Source organism: Amia ocellicauda, chromosome 6 (genome assembly GCF_036373705.1).
Source record: "Amia ocellicauda isolate fAmiCal2 chromosome 6, fAmiCal2.hap1, whole genome shotgun sequence".
Classification (NCBI taxonomy): domain Eukaryota; kingdom Metazoa; phylum Chordata; class Actinopteri; order Amiiformes; family Amiidae; genus Amia; species Amia ocellicauda.
This window is the reverse complement of record NC_089855.1, coordinates 19,090,996-19,106,071: the sequence shown is the minus strand read 5'-3', so window position 1 is coordinate 19,106,071 and position 15,076 is coordinate 19,090,996. Positions and strand designations below refer to the sequence as shown.

Sequence of the window (15,076 nt, the reverse complement as noted above, 5' to 3'; positions counted from 1 at the left end):
GTATAGAATGCTACCCGTCATTGCTTTTTTTCATTTAATGATAAAAAATGAAGGCCCTTCTCAGTCTACTACAGTGATGAAATACTATAATCAGGCTTTAAAATGAGCCAGTAGTACCACTGAAATGACTAAAGGTTCATTTGTTGCTGTTCAAAAGGCGTTAAATCAGTTCCCCCTCGACTACATTTGAAAAACTAGGATCATTTTCCAGTCCTCTATGTCATGGACAAGACAGTATGTGACTTTCCCTGTAGTCCCCATTAAATATGTAATCATCTACCCATTCTGCCAGTGACAGCCCAAATATTAAATTAAATTGAACAGTTCACTTATGTTATTAATACTATTACATGGTCACTGACCTTCTTTACTAGATGAATCTTAATACCTGATGGCTTAAAGAGTTAATTTCACTTCTGAGTGTACTGTATTCTGTGTAATATATTATTCTCTTTGCTTTTTCATCCTGTAACAAACAGGTTTAAGTTTGTGTACTTACTTCTGCAGCTGTTCTCTTAAGGAGGCACAGTGAGTGACATATTTGTAAGAAATGTATTTTTGTAACAAAAGAGCCATTTACTTTTTAAAAACTGTTACTGCTTATCTGTATTTCCCTTGACTACTAATTCCCTGTGTGCAAGTATTTGGATTAGACATTGTTCTGTGAAATGGTTTCTGTGATGGAAGTTTGCTATTTATTACACCTTTTTGATTTTCTGCTGGTTCTTGAATAAATAATATAGTCTGTTCATCACCACCTAACAATATACGCATTGTTGGGGTATAGAACAAATATTATTTTTAGTCTGCATATTGGAACAATTAAAGTTAAACTTCCTAAACTTTTTACCAATTTCACTGGTTTCTTGCTCCAATGATATACACTCACCTAAAGGATTATTAGGAACACCTGTTCAATTTCTCATTAATGCAATTATCTAATCAACCAATCACATGGCAGTTGCTTCAATGCATTTAGGGGTGTGGTCCTGGTCAAGACAATCTCCTGAACTCCAAACTGAATGTCTGAATGGGAAAGAAAGGTGATTTAAGCAATTTTGAGCGTGGCATGGTTGTTGGTGCCAGATGGGCCGGTCTGAGTATTTCACAATCTGCTCAGTTACTGGGATTTTCACGCACAACCATTTCTAGGGTTTACAAAGAATGGTGTGAAAAGGGAAAAACATCCAGTATGCGGCAGTCCTGTGGGCGAAAATGCCTTGTTGATGCTAGAGGTCAGAGGAGAATGGGCCGACTGATTCAAGCTGATAGAAGAGCAACTTTGACTGAAATAACTACTCGTTACAACCGAGGTATGCAGCAAAGCATTTGTGAAGCCACAACACGTACAACCTTGAGGCGGATGGGCTACAACAGCAGAAGACCCCACCGGGTACCACTCATCTCCACTACAAATAGGAAAAAGAGGCTACAATTTGCACAAGCTCACCAAAATTGGACAGTTGAAGACTGGAAAAATGTTGCCTGGTCTGATGAGTCTTGATTTCTGTTGAGACATTCAGATGGTAGAGTCAGAATTTGGCGTAAACAGAATGGGAACATGGATCCATCATGCCTTGTTACCACTGTGCAGGCTGGTGGTGGTGGTGTAATGGTGTGGGGGATGTTTTCTTGGCACACTTTAGGCCCCTTAGTGCCAATTGTTCATCGTTTAAATGCCACGGCCTACCTGAGCATTGTTTCTGACCGTGTCCATCCCTTTATGACCACCATGTACCCATCCTCTGATGGCTACTTCCAGCAGGATAATGCACCATGTCACAAAGGTCGAATCATTTCAAATTGGTTTCTTGAACATGACAATGAGTTCACTGTACTAAAATGGCCCCCACAGTCACCAGATCTCAACCCAATAGAGCATCTTTGGGATGTGGTGGAACGGGAGCTTCGTGCCCTGGATGTGCATCCCACAAATCTCCATCAACTGCAAGATGCTATCCTATCAATATGGGCCAACATTTCTAAAGAATGCTTTCAGCACCTTGTTGAATCAATGCCACGTAGAATTAAGGCAGTTCTGAAGGCGAAAGGGGGTCAAACACAGTATTAGTATGGTGTTCCTAATAATCCTTTAGGTGAGTGATATATATATATATATATATATATATATATATATATATATATATATATATATATATATATATATATATATATATATATATTGGTATCCTATGGACGTTCTGAGCATTGAGATTAACCTATTATCTCTGCAACAGAGTTTCTCATAAAAAAACAAATAATGTCCTATAGTTTTCCAGATTCGAACCCCACTGTCCTGCTGTGTCCTTATAGTTATGTATTTGTGTGACTATCATACTTGGAGATTGAATCACTGTAGTGTATGCTGATGATACATCATTATTTGCTTAAATGGTAAAATTCACTGGTGCACCACTTGAAATGCGAAAATTCTGATGTTTTTATGTTCTGTGTTCAACAAGGGATTGGATCCTCTCCTAATCCACATCCTTCAATGTTAAGAGATTACTCTTGTCGACAGAATACCCTGTTAAGCCTCTGTTGTATAAGATAAATAATGTTGAACACATCACAACTGTGCAGTTTTAATACTGTTTAGAATGTATGAATTCAATATTCATAGATAAAACATTTTTCTATTCAGTGTTTCGTATAATGTCAGATAAGGACTGGGTCCATAAACTCCGATATGAAAATACAATTTTAAACAATGTTACAACATGGCTTTCATTTTAGTTCCTTAATCAAGTAGTTCATTTGAACACATTCCACCTTCAAATGCAAGTTTATGAAAAGCTGAGGTACAAAAGGAAGGAAATCCATATTGGTCTGTTCTATATAAAAAGGCTGGCCCACCTTTTTTCAGAAAGGAGGGAGCGGGGGAACCATCGCCAGGGTTGCGCAAAATAGTATTTATGGTTAAAAAAACGTACAATTCATGAAATCTCAACACTATAGCCCTCAGTGGATTTGTTGTGGTGCTAACAATCCACTGTGCCTTAGACAGCAGGCCCATCATCACAGTGTTTTGTCTTTGTTTACAGATGCATAATTTGTCAATCAATGGTTTATAAGAGATTAACCAAAATGTGCTTTTCTAAACCTGAAGCTGTGTCCTTCTTGATGTCAGTTTTTGGAGAAAATAAGATAATTTGTAGTGTGTGTGATCATTTATAAGTGTCTGTTGTATTAAGGAACTGAAGCATCAGAGCATCTGACCAAACCAAAACTTCGACCCCATCCACCGATCAATAATATCTACCCCAAATCACTTAAAATGAAATCAATCAAAGCCACAGAGCGCTTTACAGATTGATAAACAGACATCAACAATAAACAAATAAATAAACCATGAACAATTCACAGACTATAAAAACTATAATAAAATCAAATAAAATAAATAATTAGACACAGAGGAGAGAAAAATATAAACTCCAATGGATGGCAGATTGGTATAGGAGAAAATAAATCTTGAGGAGTCCATGGCTAAAATCCTATAATCTGTGACTTCAAAGTAGTCCCAACACAGTGTACTTTTGACAGATATGTATTTTAACTGTAAAGTTTAAAGCCAACACAATTTGTCTGCACGACTAAAGGTATCTTTATCAAATGATTACAAGGAACCCATTTATTTTTCTATCCCTACCGCAATTATGCTGGCTCTGTTGGATAACTTGAAACGTAAGAATGAAGGCAAGCCAACAGGGAGCCCTGCTGGAGTAGTAAATTCAAATCAGCTCTGCCTGCTGTCCAATGGGGGACACATGGACATGAATCCCTCCTCTAGGTGGGACAAGCCCAGTCCACAAGCAGCGCTCCATCCCTCCCCGGAGGCGGGCCCTCAGAGAGAAGAAAGGAAGCACACTGCTTAGTTTTCAAATTCAAGGAATACAAATCTTTTTTAAACAAATGCAACAAGAAACTAATCAAGACCAGATCGGTTTTGTCGACCGCTAACATACCTGGAACAAAATCGAAATTGCACATGCGCTTTTGCGGTCTCTGCAGTTCAAGTGTTTTTTTCCCCGTTTTGGGTTTTGTTTTTTCGTACTTGCCGGGGTTAGACCAGTTAACACGGGCTCAGCTGGTGCCAGGAGGACTGATCGGTAGATGTGTGAAGGAGAAAGTGGATTGTGCAACAAAAAGGATAATACAATTCCTTCTAAGTGGAAAGGTGCATGTATTGTGGAGATTGAAGAAGGTATAGATTTTATTATTATTATTATTATTATTATTATTATTATTATTATTATTATTATTATTATTTAGATGCTGGAGACATTGAGGACAAAAAGCAGAGTCCAATAAGTAACCAGTGAAATCTGTTATTGTGTTGCATGTTCCGATACATACTAGCAATTTGATAGATCATTGATCTAGTGCATGTCTTGTCTAGAAAGGTCCACCGCTTCTACCTTTGTTTCGGGGCTGTCTGGGAATATATTTGAATGTTAATAAAGAAGTGCCATAGAAATATTGCCCCTTGACTTTAACCTGGTGAATTAATGTTGATAAACAGGCATTTAACCCCCCCCCCCCCCCTTTAGAATAATACATGATCGGCAGTGAATGACTCCACAGAAATTAGAAGGAAATAAAAGTTTGGAGTGATTGTATTGTCTTTCCCATTGTATGCACCCCCTTATAACGACAACGCAAGAGGGAATAGGGATGCATATGATGTGCAGGGCATTAGTCTACACTTGGTGGGTAGATCCACTTCACATGTGCCAATAGCTGTTCCTGCCGAGAAAGTGTCATCGCCAAGCACACTCCATGCCTCTCCTTCCCACTGGGGATGAAAGCTGTGAAGGTATCGCATTAATGCAGAAATCTCCTTTTGTACAGTCTTAAAGCAAAGCTCCTTCCTGTTGCAGGATTACGACCCGAAACGCCGCTGATCATCTCGACCTGCTGCCTTAAGTAATTCGGCTCCTACAGCGCTGCTCTGTGCAGATTCGCTTTTCTCTCTATATTGCATTACACATCTGAGCAGAGATAGATCGGCTTGGAAGAAAGTAGCCAACACTGAGCAGCCTGCATTCCGGATACAGTCGAGGAATTGGACATCGCATAGGTGGAACACTAGGGAGGGTCACGTTTTTTTGGGGGGGTCGTTAATTGGCATTTTAATTGGAATCGGATCACCAATTAAGATCGAATTATGAATGTCTGGGCGTTCTGAAGCCCCGATTCCGTGTCACTTCCCACATCCACAACACAATCTTCATCTTTTGATTGTGGAATCAAATTGAACCTTTCTTTCAAGGAGGACTTCATGTTCAACTCGATGAAGTGAGCTATTCTCTGCTGTCCATAGGTTGTGGTCTAATCAAAGTGGTCTATACGCCATTGATTTATAGGCTATTGGACACAGCTTTTTTTTTTTTATTATTATTTTTTTATAAAAGGAAGTTACTGAACATTGTTTGACAGGGCAATACTGTCGAGTAGGATTAAGACTGTCTGCTGGCTAAATGGGAACTATCAAAAGCATGGGAATCATTGTGGCTCTTCTTGCTTGCGTTTTACTTGGTAAGTATTTATTTACTAATTCATTTATATATCTATTACAATTCTGCATTATCTCCAATGTATTCAGCTATCTTCTCTTTGTATATGTTCACTTCTGTACATGTATTAGATGTTTCCAGGGGGTAAATTCAAAGTTGATGTTATTTATAATAATTAATATAGTGCTATTTATTTGTAAACTGACATGATCTAGATGTGGTGTAGATACATTTGACTCGTAGTCGTAGATGTATACATATTAAACCGATGCTCTGCAAACAGGTTTCCCACAGCAGTGGATGCCAACCCCCATCCACTTTTCATTGCTCCATGTGTAACTAAAAGCAGCCTGGTGAGAGGTGCCCTGAGTGGGCCAGGCTGCCACACCTCACAGGGCACTCCTCCAGAACAAGCGTGGGAAGATAACCATTTCCTATTACTAACTCACTTATCATATGCCATTTGTGTAAGACACGATTGCAACCTCCAGCCAAAAAAGAAAAAAAAAGAGATTGACGTACACATTTCTCAGTTAACAATCTTACGTTGCTACAACGTTGTGAGAACATGACTTGTTTCATACCCAGTTAACACATAAAAATGCTAGAACAAAACATCATGTACCATTTAACAGATCTAATTTATTGTACTTTTATAAACTGCATAAAATGATAAATACTTGATTCATAAGCAAATCAAAGCATACAAAGCCATAGATTATTCTCTCTTTAATGGATGGTTCCAGTATAATATGGTGGTTTTTGTTTTCTAAGGGAAAGCATGGCTCCTCAGATTTCAATGTGGATAAGCTTACCTAAAGCGGTTTGATTTTGTCATTAAATTAAACAACATGAGTTGAGTATTACTGCACCACAGTATTACATCAGGTTATATGGTTAGCCGAGGATTAGACCGAAAGGTTACAAAAAATAAACTTTGTAGAAATTAAATTGAGTCTCTTCATGAATAAGGCACTTAAATAATAATATATTGTATATTTTAAATGACATAAGTCAAGAATACTTAAGGCATTTTGAAAACATACACCATAAAAAATATTGTAGAAAAGAGTGTTTCTTCACTTTATACATCACTTTCCTGCCAGCATCATCCTAGTGGTTTAACCGGTCTGACCGATCTTTCTCAAGCAATATTGTGAGGTTGAACATAAGGGCTCTTACAGCTTCTCTTCACAACAAGCCTCTTTCCACAAAGCGCTTACTCAGCACACCTGGGTGCTCACCAATCTTCGATTTCATGAGATCAGGCATGTTTAATACTGTTTGAGTCAGACCAGGCTTACAAAAACATGCTCAAAAAAGGAGATTACTGCCTTTCAATTACAGTTAGTCATTTCCCTTACCCATCCTCAGGAAAGGAATTGGAATTTATCACACAAGGTTCAAACATCTGTATCTGAAAGGGGGCTTGGTGGCAAAGTAGGTTAATGTGATATTGCAGCTTGTCAGCTTAACCCCCTGTGGGCTCCAGCCCATCTCTCCATGCAGGATCAGATTAAAATACAGCATAGTTTGGCATCATTGTTTGAACTGTTAAGATGGGGCCTGCCAGCACTGGGAGCGCAGGCTGAAATTCCTGTTCGACAGCAGGTGCTCTTCCTTCTAGTAGGGCCGTGTTACATTACGGAGGGTGTGGTTTGCTGTAGGAGCTCTTCCTTTTGGCATTCAATACCTCCGCTTTCTTTCACCTTCATCTGAAAAGCAAAGTATTCTTCACGAGGCAAAGGAGATTTCTAATTTAAAGCAAGAAAGGGGAAAGTACTTTTTCTGCCATCCCTTTATTCAGTTATGCATTGTATTCACACTACTAACCAGTAGGGGCTGCTGTTCCAATCAATTTCAGAGTTGTGTCCATCTAGGAAAAAAAGCTTTCACATTTTTTTTATGGAGTTAATATTTCAATTATTTTCTATTTGTTGGCTCCAGGTTCTGATGTCTGCCCAGAGTACTTCAGTATTATGTTTGTAAGCATTTAATCAGGGAAAAATCCTAAATTATGTAACATCTACTGTACATCTGTGCAGTTTGGGAAGACATTGGATTGGAGACAGCTGTGTATCACCTGTAGTATTCATTGTTGACTTTTTATTTTTCCTTGTGATATATTCACATGCCTGTTTTTATGTATTTAAAATTGTGACATTATTCGAGATGAATATTGAATGATACATAACTAGCCTAGTTTATTTTCTTTGTCTTAATTTAAGCATAGCAAAGGTTCGATTTCTGAACATGGTTTCTTTCATTATTTACTATAATTCCTTACATTTGTAGTTTCGTTTTAAAAAACAGATCTATATGAAAATTACATGAATTAAGAGTCCACAGTCATGAACACATGAGTTGTATGTAATGGAGCAAGGTGCAAGCACATAAAGCAGATGGATTTCTTTTGAGGGTTACAATTTTGGCCTGAAGTGTGAATAGTCAATAGGGGAGTCGTCAATGAACTTAAAATGAAAACAGTGGTCATCCATTTCTTAAACTACAGTAATCAGTCTACTAGTCCCATATTAAAATGTGCACTTCTGTGTTCAACTGCATTCACTACCTCATGTAATCACCCATCTTTTTCGTTTTGTTTAGTCACTCAAAAAATGAGCCATAAGTCAAATCGCATAAGACTTTGGTTGAAACTAAACTAAAAAGTTGCCTAAAATGAGCTGAGTTGATTCCCAATCGATCAAAAGACTTACTGATGACTAAATGTTTAGTGAGGTGCATTGCCACTTTTTTGGTAATATTGTTGACCTACCCTGTGAGGTAATAAGATTTAATTTTCAAAGTGGTCGTACATTTTAAAGCCACATGACCATAATAGTGTGATATCATTACCTCCAAAGATGCTTGTATATCAAGAAACAAAGGGTCTGGATGCCACAGATGTTGTGAAGAATGTATTATAAATGTCCCTGTTGAACAATTACAATACATTACAACAAATATTTATACTTAATTGCTGTTGAAAAGATGGCTGAAAATGGCACTTTACGGTTCCAACTTTTATCATTAACTGGGTTGTATACCTAAACAATTATAGTCTGTTAACCATAAGCTTACATACATGGTTCACTCTTTCAGTTATTCCTGACATGTTTTGTATAAACATCAACCAGGTTATGTCCAAGCAGCATGTTTGCCAGCTTTCCTCTTCCCTACACCTTCTCATATTTCTTTATAGGAGAGAAAATATTTACAGGCGACATCTCAAGGTTACACAGAACCAAAAAAAATATATATTCTTTTTCCCCAAGCTTTCTAGGCTAATGCAGTTAATTAACTTCTCACTGTTTATCTCTTCCGTTCAAAGATTTATTTTTATTGAACAAACGCACTATGGGACAAAAATGACATACTGTAGCTTAGCCATTGAAAACCCTGAACCCATTAAAGGACTTCCAACCACAATAGAACAGTTCAACAGTTGAAAAAATCTATATCTTTGCAGTATGCTCACACAACCAGTTTAAATAACCCTGTATGTTCTTTGAATTGATTGCTATGTGCAGAACAGTATGAATGTGAAATTATGTTAAGACATTTAGGATGATATATGCTTGTTGCCTAAATATAAATGACCACGACTTGAGGGACATTCTGAATGACAGACTGATGCATTAGTGGTCTTCTTGTCAAAGTTGTAACATGTTAGGAATGGCAGCTGGCTAGTAAAGTATTTGTGGTAGGATGTTCCCTGTAAACAACTGTGTTATATTTTTGGATGGCTAAACACCCTATTGAAATGATGAAAATTAGGAAAGATGGCTACCACCAATTACAGAAATTGAGATGTTAACTGTTAACTTCCAGAAGAAGACCAAAGCCTTTTTAGGTAGTCCTAATGCACTATATGTTGGAATTAGGACAGCTCTGAAGAAGGATTTTGGGTTGAAAGCACTGTGTTTAAAAAAAAAAATGTAATGTTTAGTACGCCCAACAACATAGTAATCCTTCGTTATAGTAATATTAATTATGTTTATCAGGCAGTGCAGATAAATGAGCTAACAGCCAGTGGGTTTCAGATGGATAGTATCTCCAAACATTTTAGAGACCTACTTAATTAAAAGTAAACAAATATCAGAAATTTTACAAGCCTTAATGGAAAATAAAATCTGGATTTAATGGCAAAAATACATTATGATCCAGGGTAATTATTTATTACAGATGGGCTTTTTTTTTTTTTAATCTGTTGTGCACAGTGTAGGGATTTTCTCTTTTTATTTTGACTTTACAGCCACAACCTTGGTAGCCTCAGCTGGGATATGGCTTGGCCTGCATACAAAATGCTGAAAATCAATAGCTAAAGTAAACCTACTTGACTTTGGATATTTAAGTAATACCCTCAGGAGAGAGTCCTACTATCAGTTATCAGTTATGGAAAATCACAGTAAACCGTAATCCACTGAAAATGGACCAATCCAGCTTTCTGCTTTACAAGTAAGTTGCGTTTTGTCCTTAAGCCCTTCCCTGTCCTGTAGGTGGTTGCAAGAGATACTGACCTGGCAAAGGGAGAATATCTGAGAAGCCATTGTGCACAGGGGTATTTTTGATTGTATACTGGAATGTTGTTTTTGTTGTTTGTTTATTTATTTATTTTAAAGTAGTGTTTTCATCTCTTAATGTTACTGTTTTTGTATGATTTTAAAATGTGTGTTACCATATAACTGGGTATATATTTTGTGGAAGAGTTCTGCATTACACTGATGTTAAATTTACTTATTTACTCATAGACCAAGGTTGATACATTCATTATACTAATCTATATTGAGATAGTTGTTAAATTACATAATTCCTTGTAATGCAGTTCCCGACTAAGTCCTGTAAACATTGAGGTGCTGTGAATATTTACATTGTTATTTTTTAATTTTCCTCTAATTGTAATATAGGCTTAACATACATTTTCCACACATTCATTTTGTCCTTTCCTTTTTGTCCTAGTTTCCTGTATAGTATGCTTACTGGCCAATCTCTCTAAATGAAACAAACTTAAAATATTACTCTTGCTATGCTTGCACTATACAATAATTACCCCATAAGTGTAAATACACTTTATTAATTTGAAATATACTTGGCTGGCAATATAGCCTACATCCAGGGGCATATTTGTGTTTTTAAAAATAGGTTCCGTTTACAAAAGTTTGTAAATATGGACCTTTATATATTGCTTGCTACAAGGCAACCTCTGTTCAAAAGGACTGCAATTTTTTCAGATCAATGTAATTTCTTATACCCATTAAGAGCATTATAGCAATTCCATTTACTTGTGACTTCAGTTCAGTGGAAGCACTAAGAGCATTCACTGTTATGCATTTCAAATTTCAGATGACTCTCAATGTCTGCAATTCAGTTTTTTCTGTAGTACAACAGATGTTTTTTTTTCTTTTTTAATCTTTTCCCCCATTTCCATTAATCTGATGTGAAGTGGGAGATGTGGGCCTCAATAAGCAATGATTGGAACCAGAGTAATTGCTGATGTACTTCACCTGGGCTTACTGGTGTGTCAGAAACCAGCAACAGAGGTTTTCACTGTATCATCATTAAATAGGAAGATTATGGTTACATAAAAAATAGTGCACTTTGAAAAATCCATTGAAACGCTGTGTCTCTGTGTGTTTGTAACGACTTCAGAAATTAACTAAGCCCTGTGTGCACAATTTCAATGGCTGGAACTATCACAACAGAAAACATGGATCAAGGAAATGTTACTCCACACCAGACACTTGCTTTTCATCACAATTTCAACTTAACAAAAGCAGACCATTCAAACTGTGAAGTTATCTATTCATGCTATTAAAATAAACAGCAGTTTACATGAGGCTACTTTTTGTTTGTACACTTGGAACACATTTATAGCATGGTACATATTCAAACTACTGTTTGTCAATGGCTTTTATTTTGAGATTTAGACATTTTATTTGATTATTTATTAACACATAAATACATTAAAGAATACACAATTGGGTCTTTGAGATGATGACAGTTATTAATTTTAAGTCATGATATACTGAAGTAAAAACAAAAAGGACTGACAACCATAAACACTGTATCTATGAATATTGAAAGCCTGTTCAAAGGGCTTAATTATTAGTTTCTATTCCAGCCTAGGCATTGAAAGCACCCACACACTATTCACAACAGATATGGTGGCAATGCAAATTAGTCTCATGAATATGCAGGTTTTCATTCAAATTCCATCACCTAGTTAAAATAAGATGTATAGTATGCACATACCTTTTCAATGACGTTGTATCGCCAGTAAGTTTATAATGTTTTGCAATTATGTCTGTCATTAATATTACATATCCTTCAGATTTATGTTAGAATTTCTTACAATAATATTTAATTCTCTATATGCTTAAGCTTGTTAATTTTCAATGTTTTCTTGCAGTCTCTACCTTTTAAAGCTGTAATTACTGTTGTTATAAAACTAACTCAAGTTGTTTGATTGGCTCTTAATTCGAAGAATTACTTGACGGCATGCTGATGGACTATTCCATTATTCTAACAGGTCCACTGCTTTGTGTCCCCTAATTGCAATTTAAATCATGTCCTATTAATGGAAAGGAATTCTTAATAAATGTGTGATTCCTCATCAGATTACCATTATTTAATTGAGGAACAGACATGGATTAGCAATGCTAATTACAGCTTTAAAGGCAGGCAAGGACAGCAGAAATAGTGACCTGAAAAAACTTTGTATGTAGTAAGAGTTGGTTTTCCTCAATTAAATAACTCTTATAAGACTTTTGACCACTTGAGGTAGATTTCATTACAATTGATCGGACAAAATATACAGTGACGGAATAAAGTATTTGATCCCCTGCTGATTTTGTACGTTTGCCCACTGACAAAGAAATGATCGGTCTATAATTTTAATGGTAGGTTTATTTTAACAGTTAGAGACAGAATAACAACAAAAAAATTCAGAAAAACACATTTCAAAAAAGTTATAAATTGATTTGCATGTTAATGAGGGAAATAAGTATTTGATCCCCTATCAATCAGCAAGATTCCTGGCTCCCAGGTGTCTTTTATACAGGTAGCGAGCTGAGATTAGGAGCACTCTCTTAAAGGGACTCTCCTAATCTCAGCTCGTTACCTGTATAAAAGACACCTGTCCACAGAAGCAATCAATCAATCAGATTCCAAACTCTCCACCATGGCCAAGACCAAAGAGCTGTCCAAGGATGTCAGGGACAAGATTGTAGACCTACACAAGGCTGGAATGGGCTACAAGACCATCGCCAAGCAGCTTGGTGAGAAGGTGACAACAGTTGGTGCGATTATTCGCAAATGGAAGAAACACAAAATAACTGTCAGTCTCCCTCGGTCTGGGGCTCCATGCAAGATCTCACCTCGTGGAGTTTCAGTGATCATGAGAACGGTGAGGAATCAGCCCAGAACTACACGGGAGGATCTTGTTAATGATTTCAAGGCAGCTGGGACCATAGTCACCAAGAAAACAATTGGTAACACACTACGCCGTGAAGGACTGAAATCCTGCAGCGCCCGCAAGGTCCCCCTGCTCAAGAAAGCACATGTACAGGCCTGTCTGAAGTTTGCCAATGAACATCTGAATGATTCAGAGGAGAACTGGGTGAAAGTGTTGTGGTCAGATGAGACCAAAATCGAGCTCTTTGGCATCAACTCAACTCGCCATGTTTGCAGAAGGAGGAATGACCCCAAGAACACCATCCCCACCGTCAAACATGGAGGTGGAAACATTATACTTTGGGGGTGTTTTTCTGCTAAGGGGACAGGACAATTGCACTGCATCAAAGGGACGATGGACGGGGCCATGTACCGTCAAATCTTGGGTGAGAACCTCCTTCCCTCAGCCAGGGCATTGAAAATGGGTCGTGGATGGGTATTCCAGCATGACAATGACCCAAAACACACAGCCAAGGCAACAAAGGAGTGGCTCAAGAAGAAGCACATTAAGGTCCTGGAGTGGCCTAGCCAGTCTCCAGACCTTAATCCCATAGAAAATCTGTGGAGGGAGCTGAAGGTTCGAGTTGCCAAACGTCAGCCTCGAAACCTTAATGACTTGGAGAGGATCTGCAAAGAGGAGTGGGACAATATCCCTCCTGAGATGTGTGCAAACCTGGTGGCCAACTACAAGAAACGTCTGACCTCTGTGATTGCCAACAAGGGTTTTGCCACCAAGTACTAAATCAATTTATAACTTTTTTGAAATGCGTTTTTCTGGATTTTTTTGTTATTCTGTCTCTCATTGTTAAAATACACCTACCATTAAAATTATAGACTGATCATTTCTTTGTCAGTGGGCAAACGTACAAAATCAGCAGGGGATCAAATACTTTTTTCCCTCACTGTAAGTTCAAAAGATACAATGTCTTTATTATAGAACAAAGGTACAATGACTATGCTAAATTACTAAAATAATATATAAAATAGGCAGTTGCATAAATTGTATGACAAAAAGGGATACAAATTATAGCAGTGACAGTATCCTATTTAAGGGGAAGGTTACTTGAAATATTCAATGTTGTAACTCCAACCCTAACTTCATATGTTAGTATTGGTTAGTTATTTCACAGTTTGTTTTATCAGTCTCAAATGCTGTTTCGGGAGAAACCCATATGTTGCTCATAGGAGACCTTTCAATTAATGATTGGGCACAACTGCGTTAAATGTAGACTAGATGTCAATCCGCTATATTATTAGCTAATATTGAATTTGGTTTCAAATTTGGTCCAGCCGCTTTCATCGTACATTCCTCGTTGGTGGATCCCACATGGGATTGATGCTGCTGATTGGCTGCTCATCAACTAGTGGTCATAGGATTTATGACCTCATGTCCTCTTTGATGGTGAGATATGGTGGGGTGATTGACACCTTCCAGAACAGAATCATAGGTTTCAATTGTGGGAGCAAGTGTCAAGCTGCCACCAAACTGGCTGAATTCCCATTTCCTGAATGATGGCTTTCTATCGAGATGTCCATATCCTCCTAAACTGTGTGACAACACGGCACATCTTTGATGCATTTCCAGATTCTGAAGTGTCAGAGATTTGGAGAGGGAGAAGAGTTAAAGAATCACAATAAGAACATCAGAAGAACATAAGAGTTTACAAATGAGAGCAGGCCATTCGACCCATCGTGCTCATTTGGTGTCCATTAATAACTAAGTGGTCCAAGTCTATTTTTAAATGTTCCCAAATTTTCAGCTTCAACCACATCGCTGGGGAGTTTGTTCCAGATTGTGACTACTCTCTGTGTGAAGAAGTGTCTCCTGTTTTCCGTTTTGAATGCCTTGAAGCCCAATTTCCGTTTGTGTCCCCGGGTGCGTGTGTCCCTGCTAATCTAGAAAAGCTCCTCTGGTTTGATGTGGTTGATGCCTTTCATGATTTTGAAGACTTGAATCAAGTCCCCATGTAGTTTCCTCTGTTCCAGGATGAAAAGGTTCAGTTCCTCAGTCTCTCAGTAGGACATTCCCTTCAGACCTGGAATAAGTCTGGTTGCTCTCCTCTGAACTGCCTCTAGAACAGCGATATCTTTCTTGAAGTGTGGAGCCC

The 15,076-nt window shown here is 37.7% G+C and overlaps 1 protein-coding gene across 1 annotated transcript in view; it reads left to right on the top strand.

Moving 5' to 3' along the window:
* Nucleotides 1–3,857: 3,857 nt before the first annotated feature.
* igsf3 (immunoglobulin superfamily, member 3) overlaps nucleotides 3,858–15,076 on the top strand; it is a 125,303-nt gene continuing 114,084 nt past the window's right edge. The window contains exons 1-2 of the mRNA XM_066706529.1: nucleotides 3,858–4,204; nucleotides 4,881–5,538. Of these exons, the coding sequence (XP_066562626.1) occupies nucleotides 5,481–5,538 (58 nt within the window). The 5' untranslated portion in view covers nucleotides 3,858–4,204; nucleotides 4,881–5,480. The remainder of the gene's footprint in view (nucleotides 4,205–4,880; nucleotides 5,539–15,076) is intronic.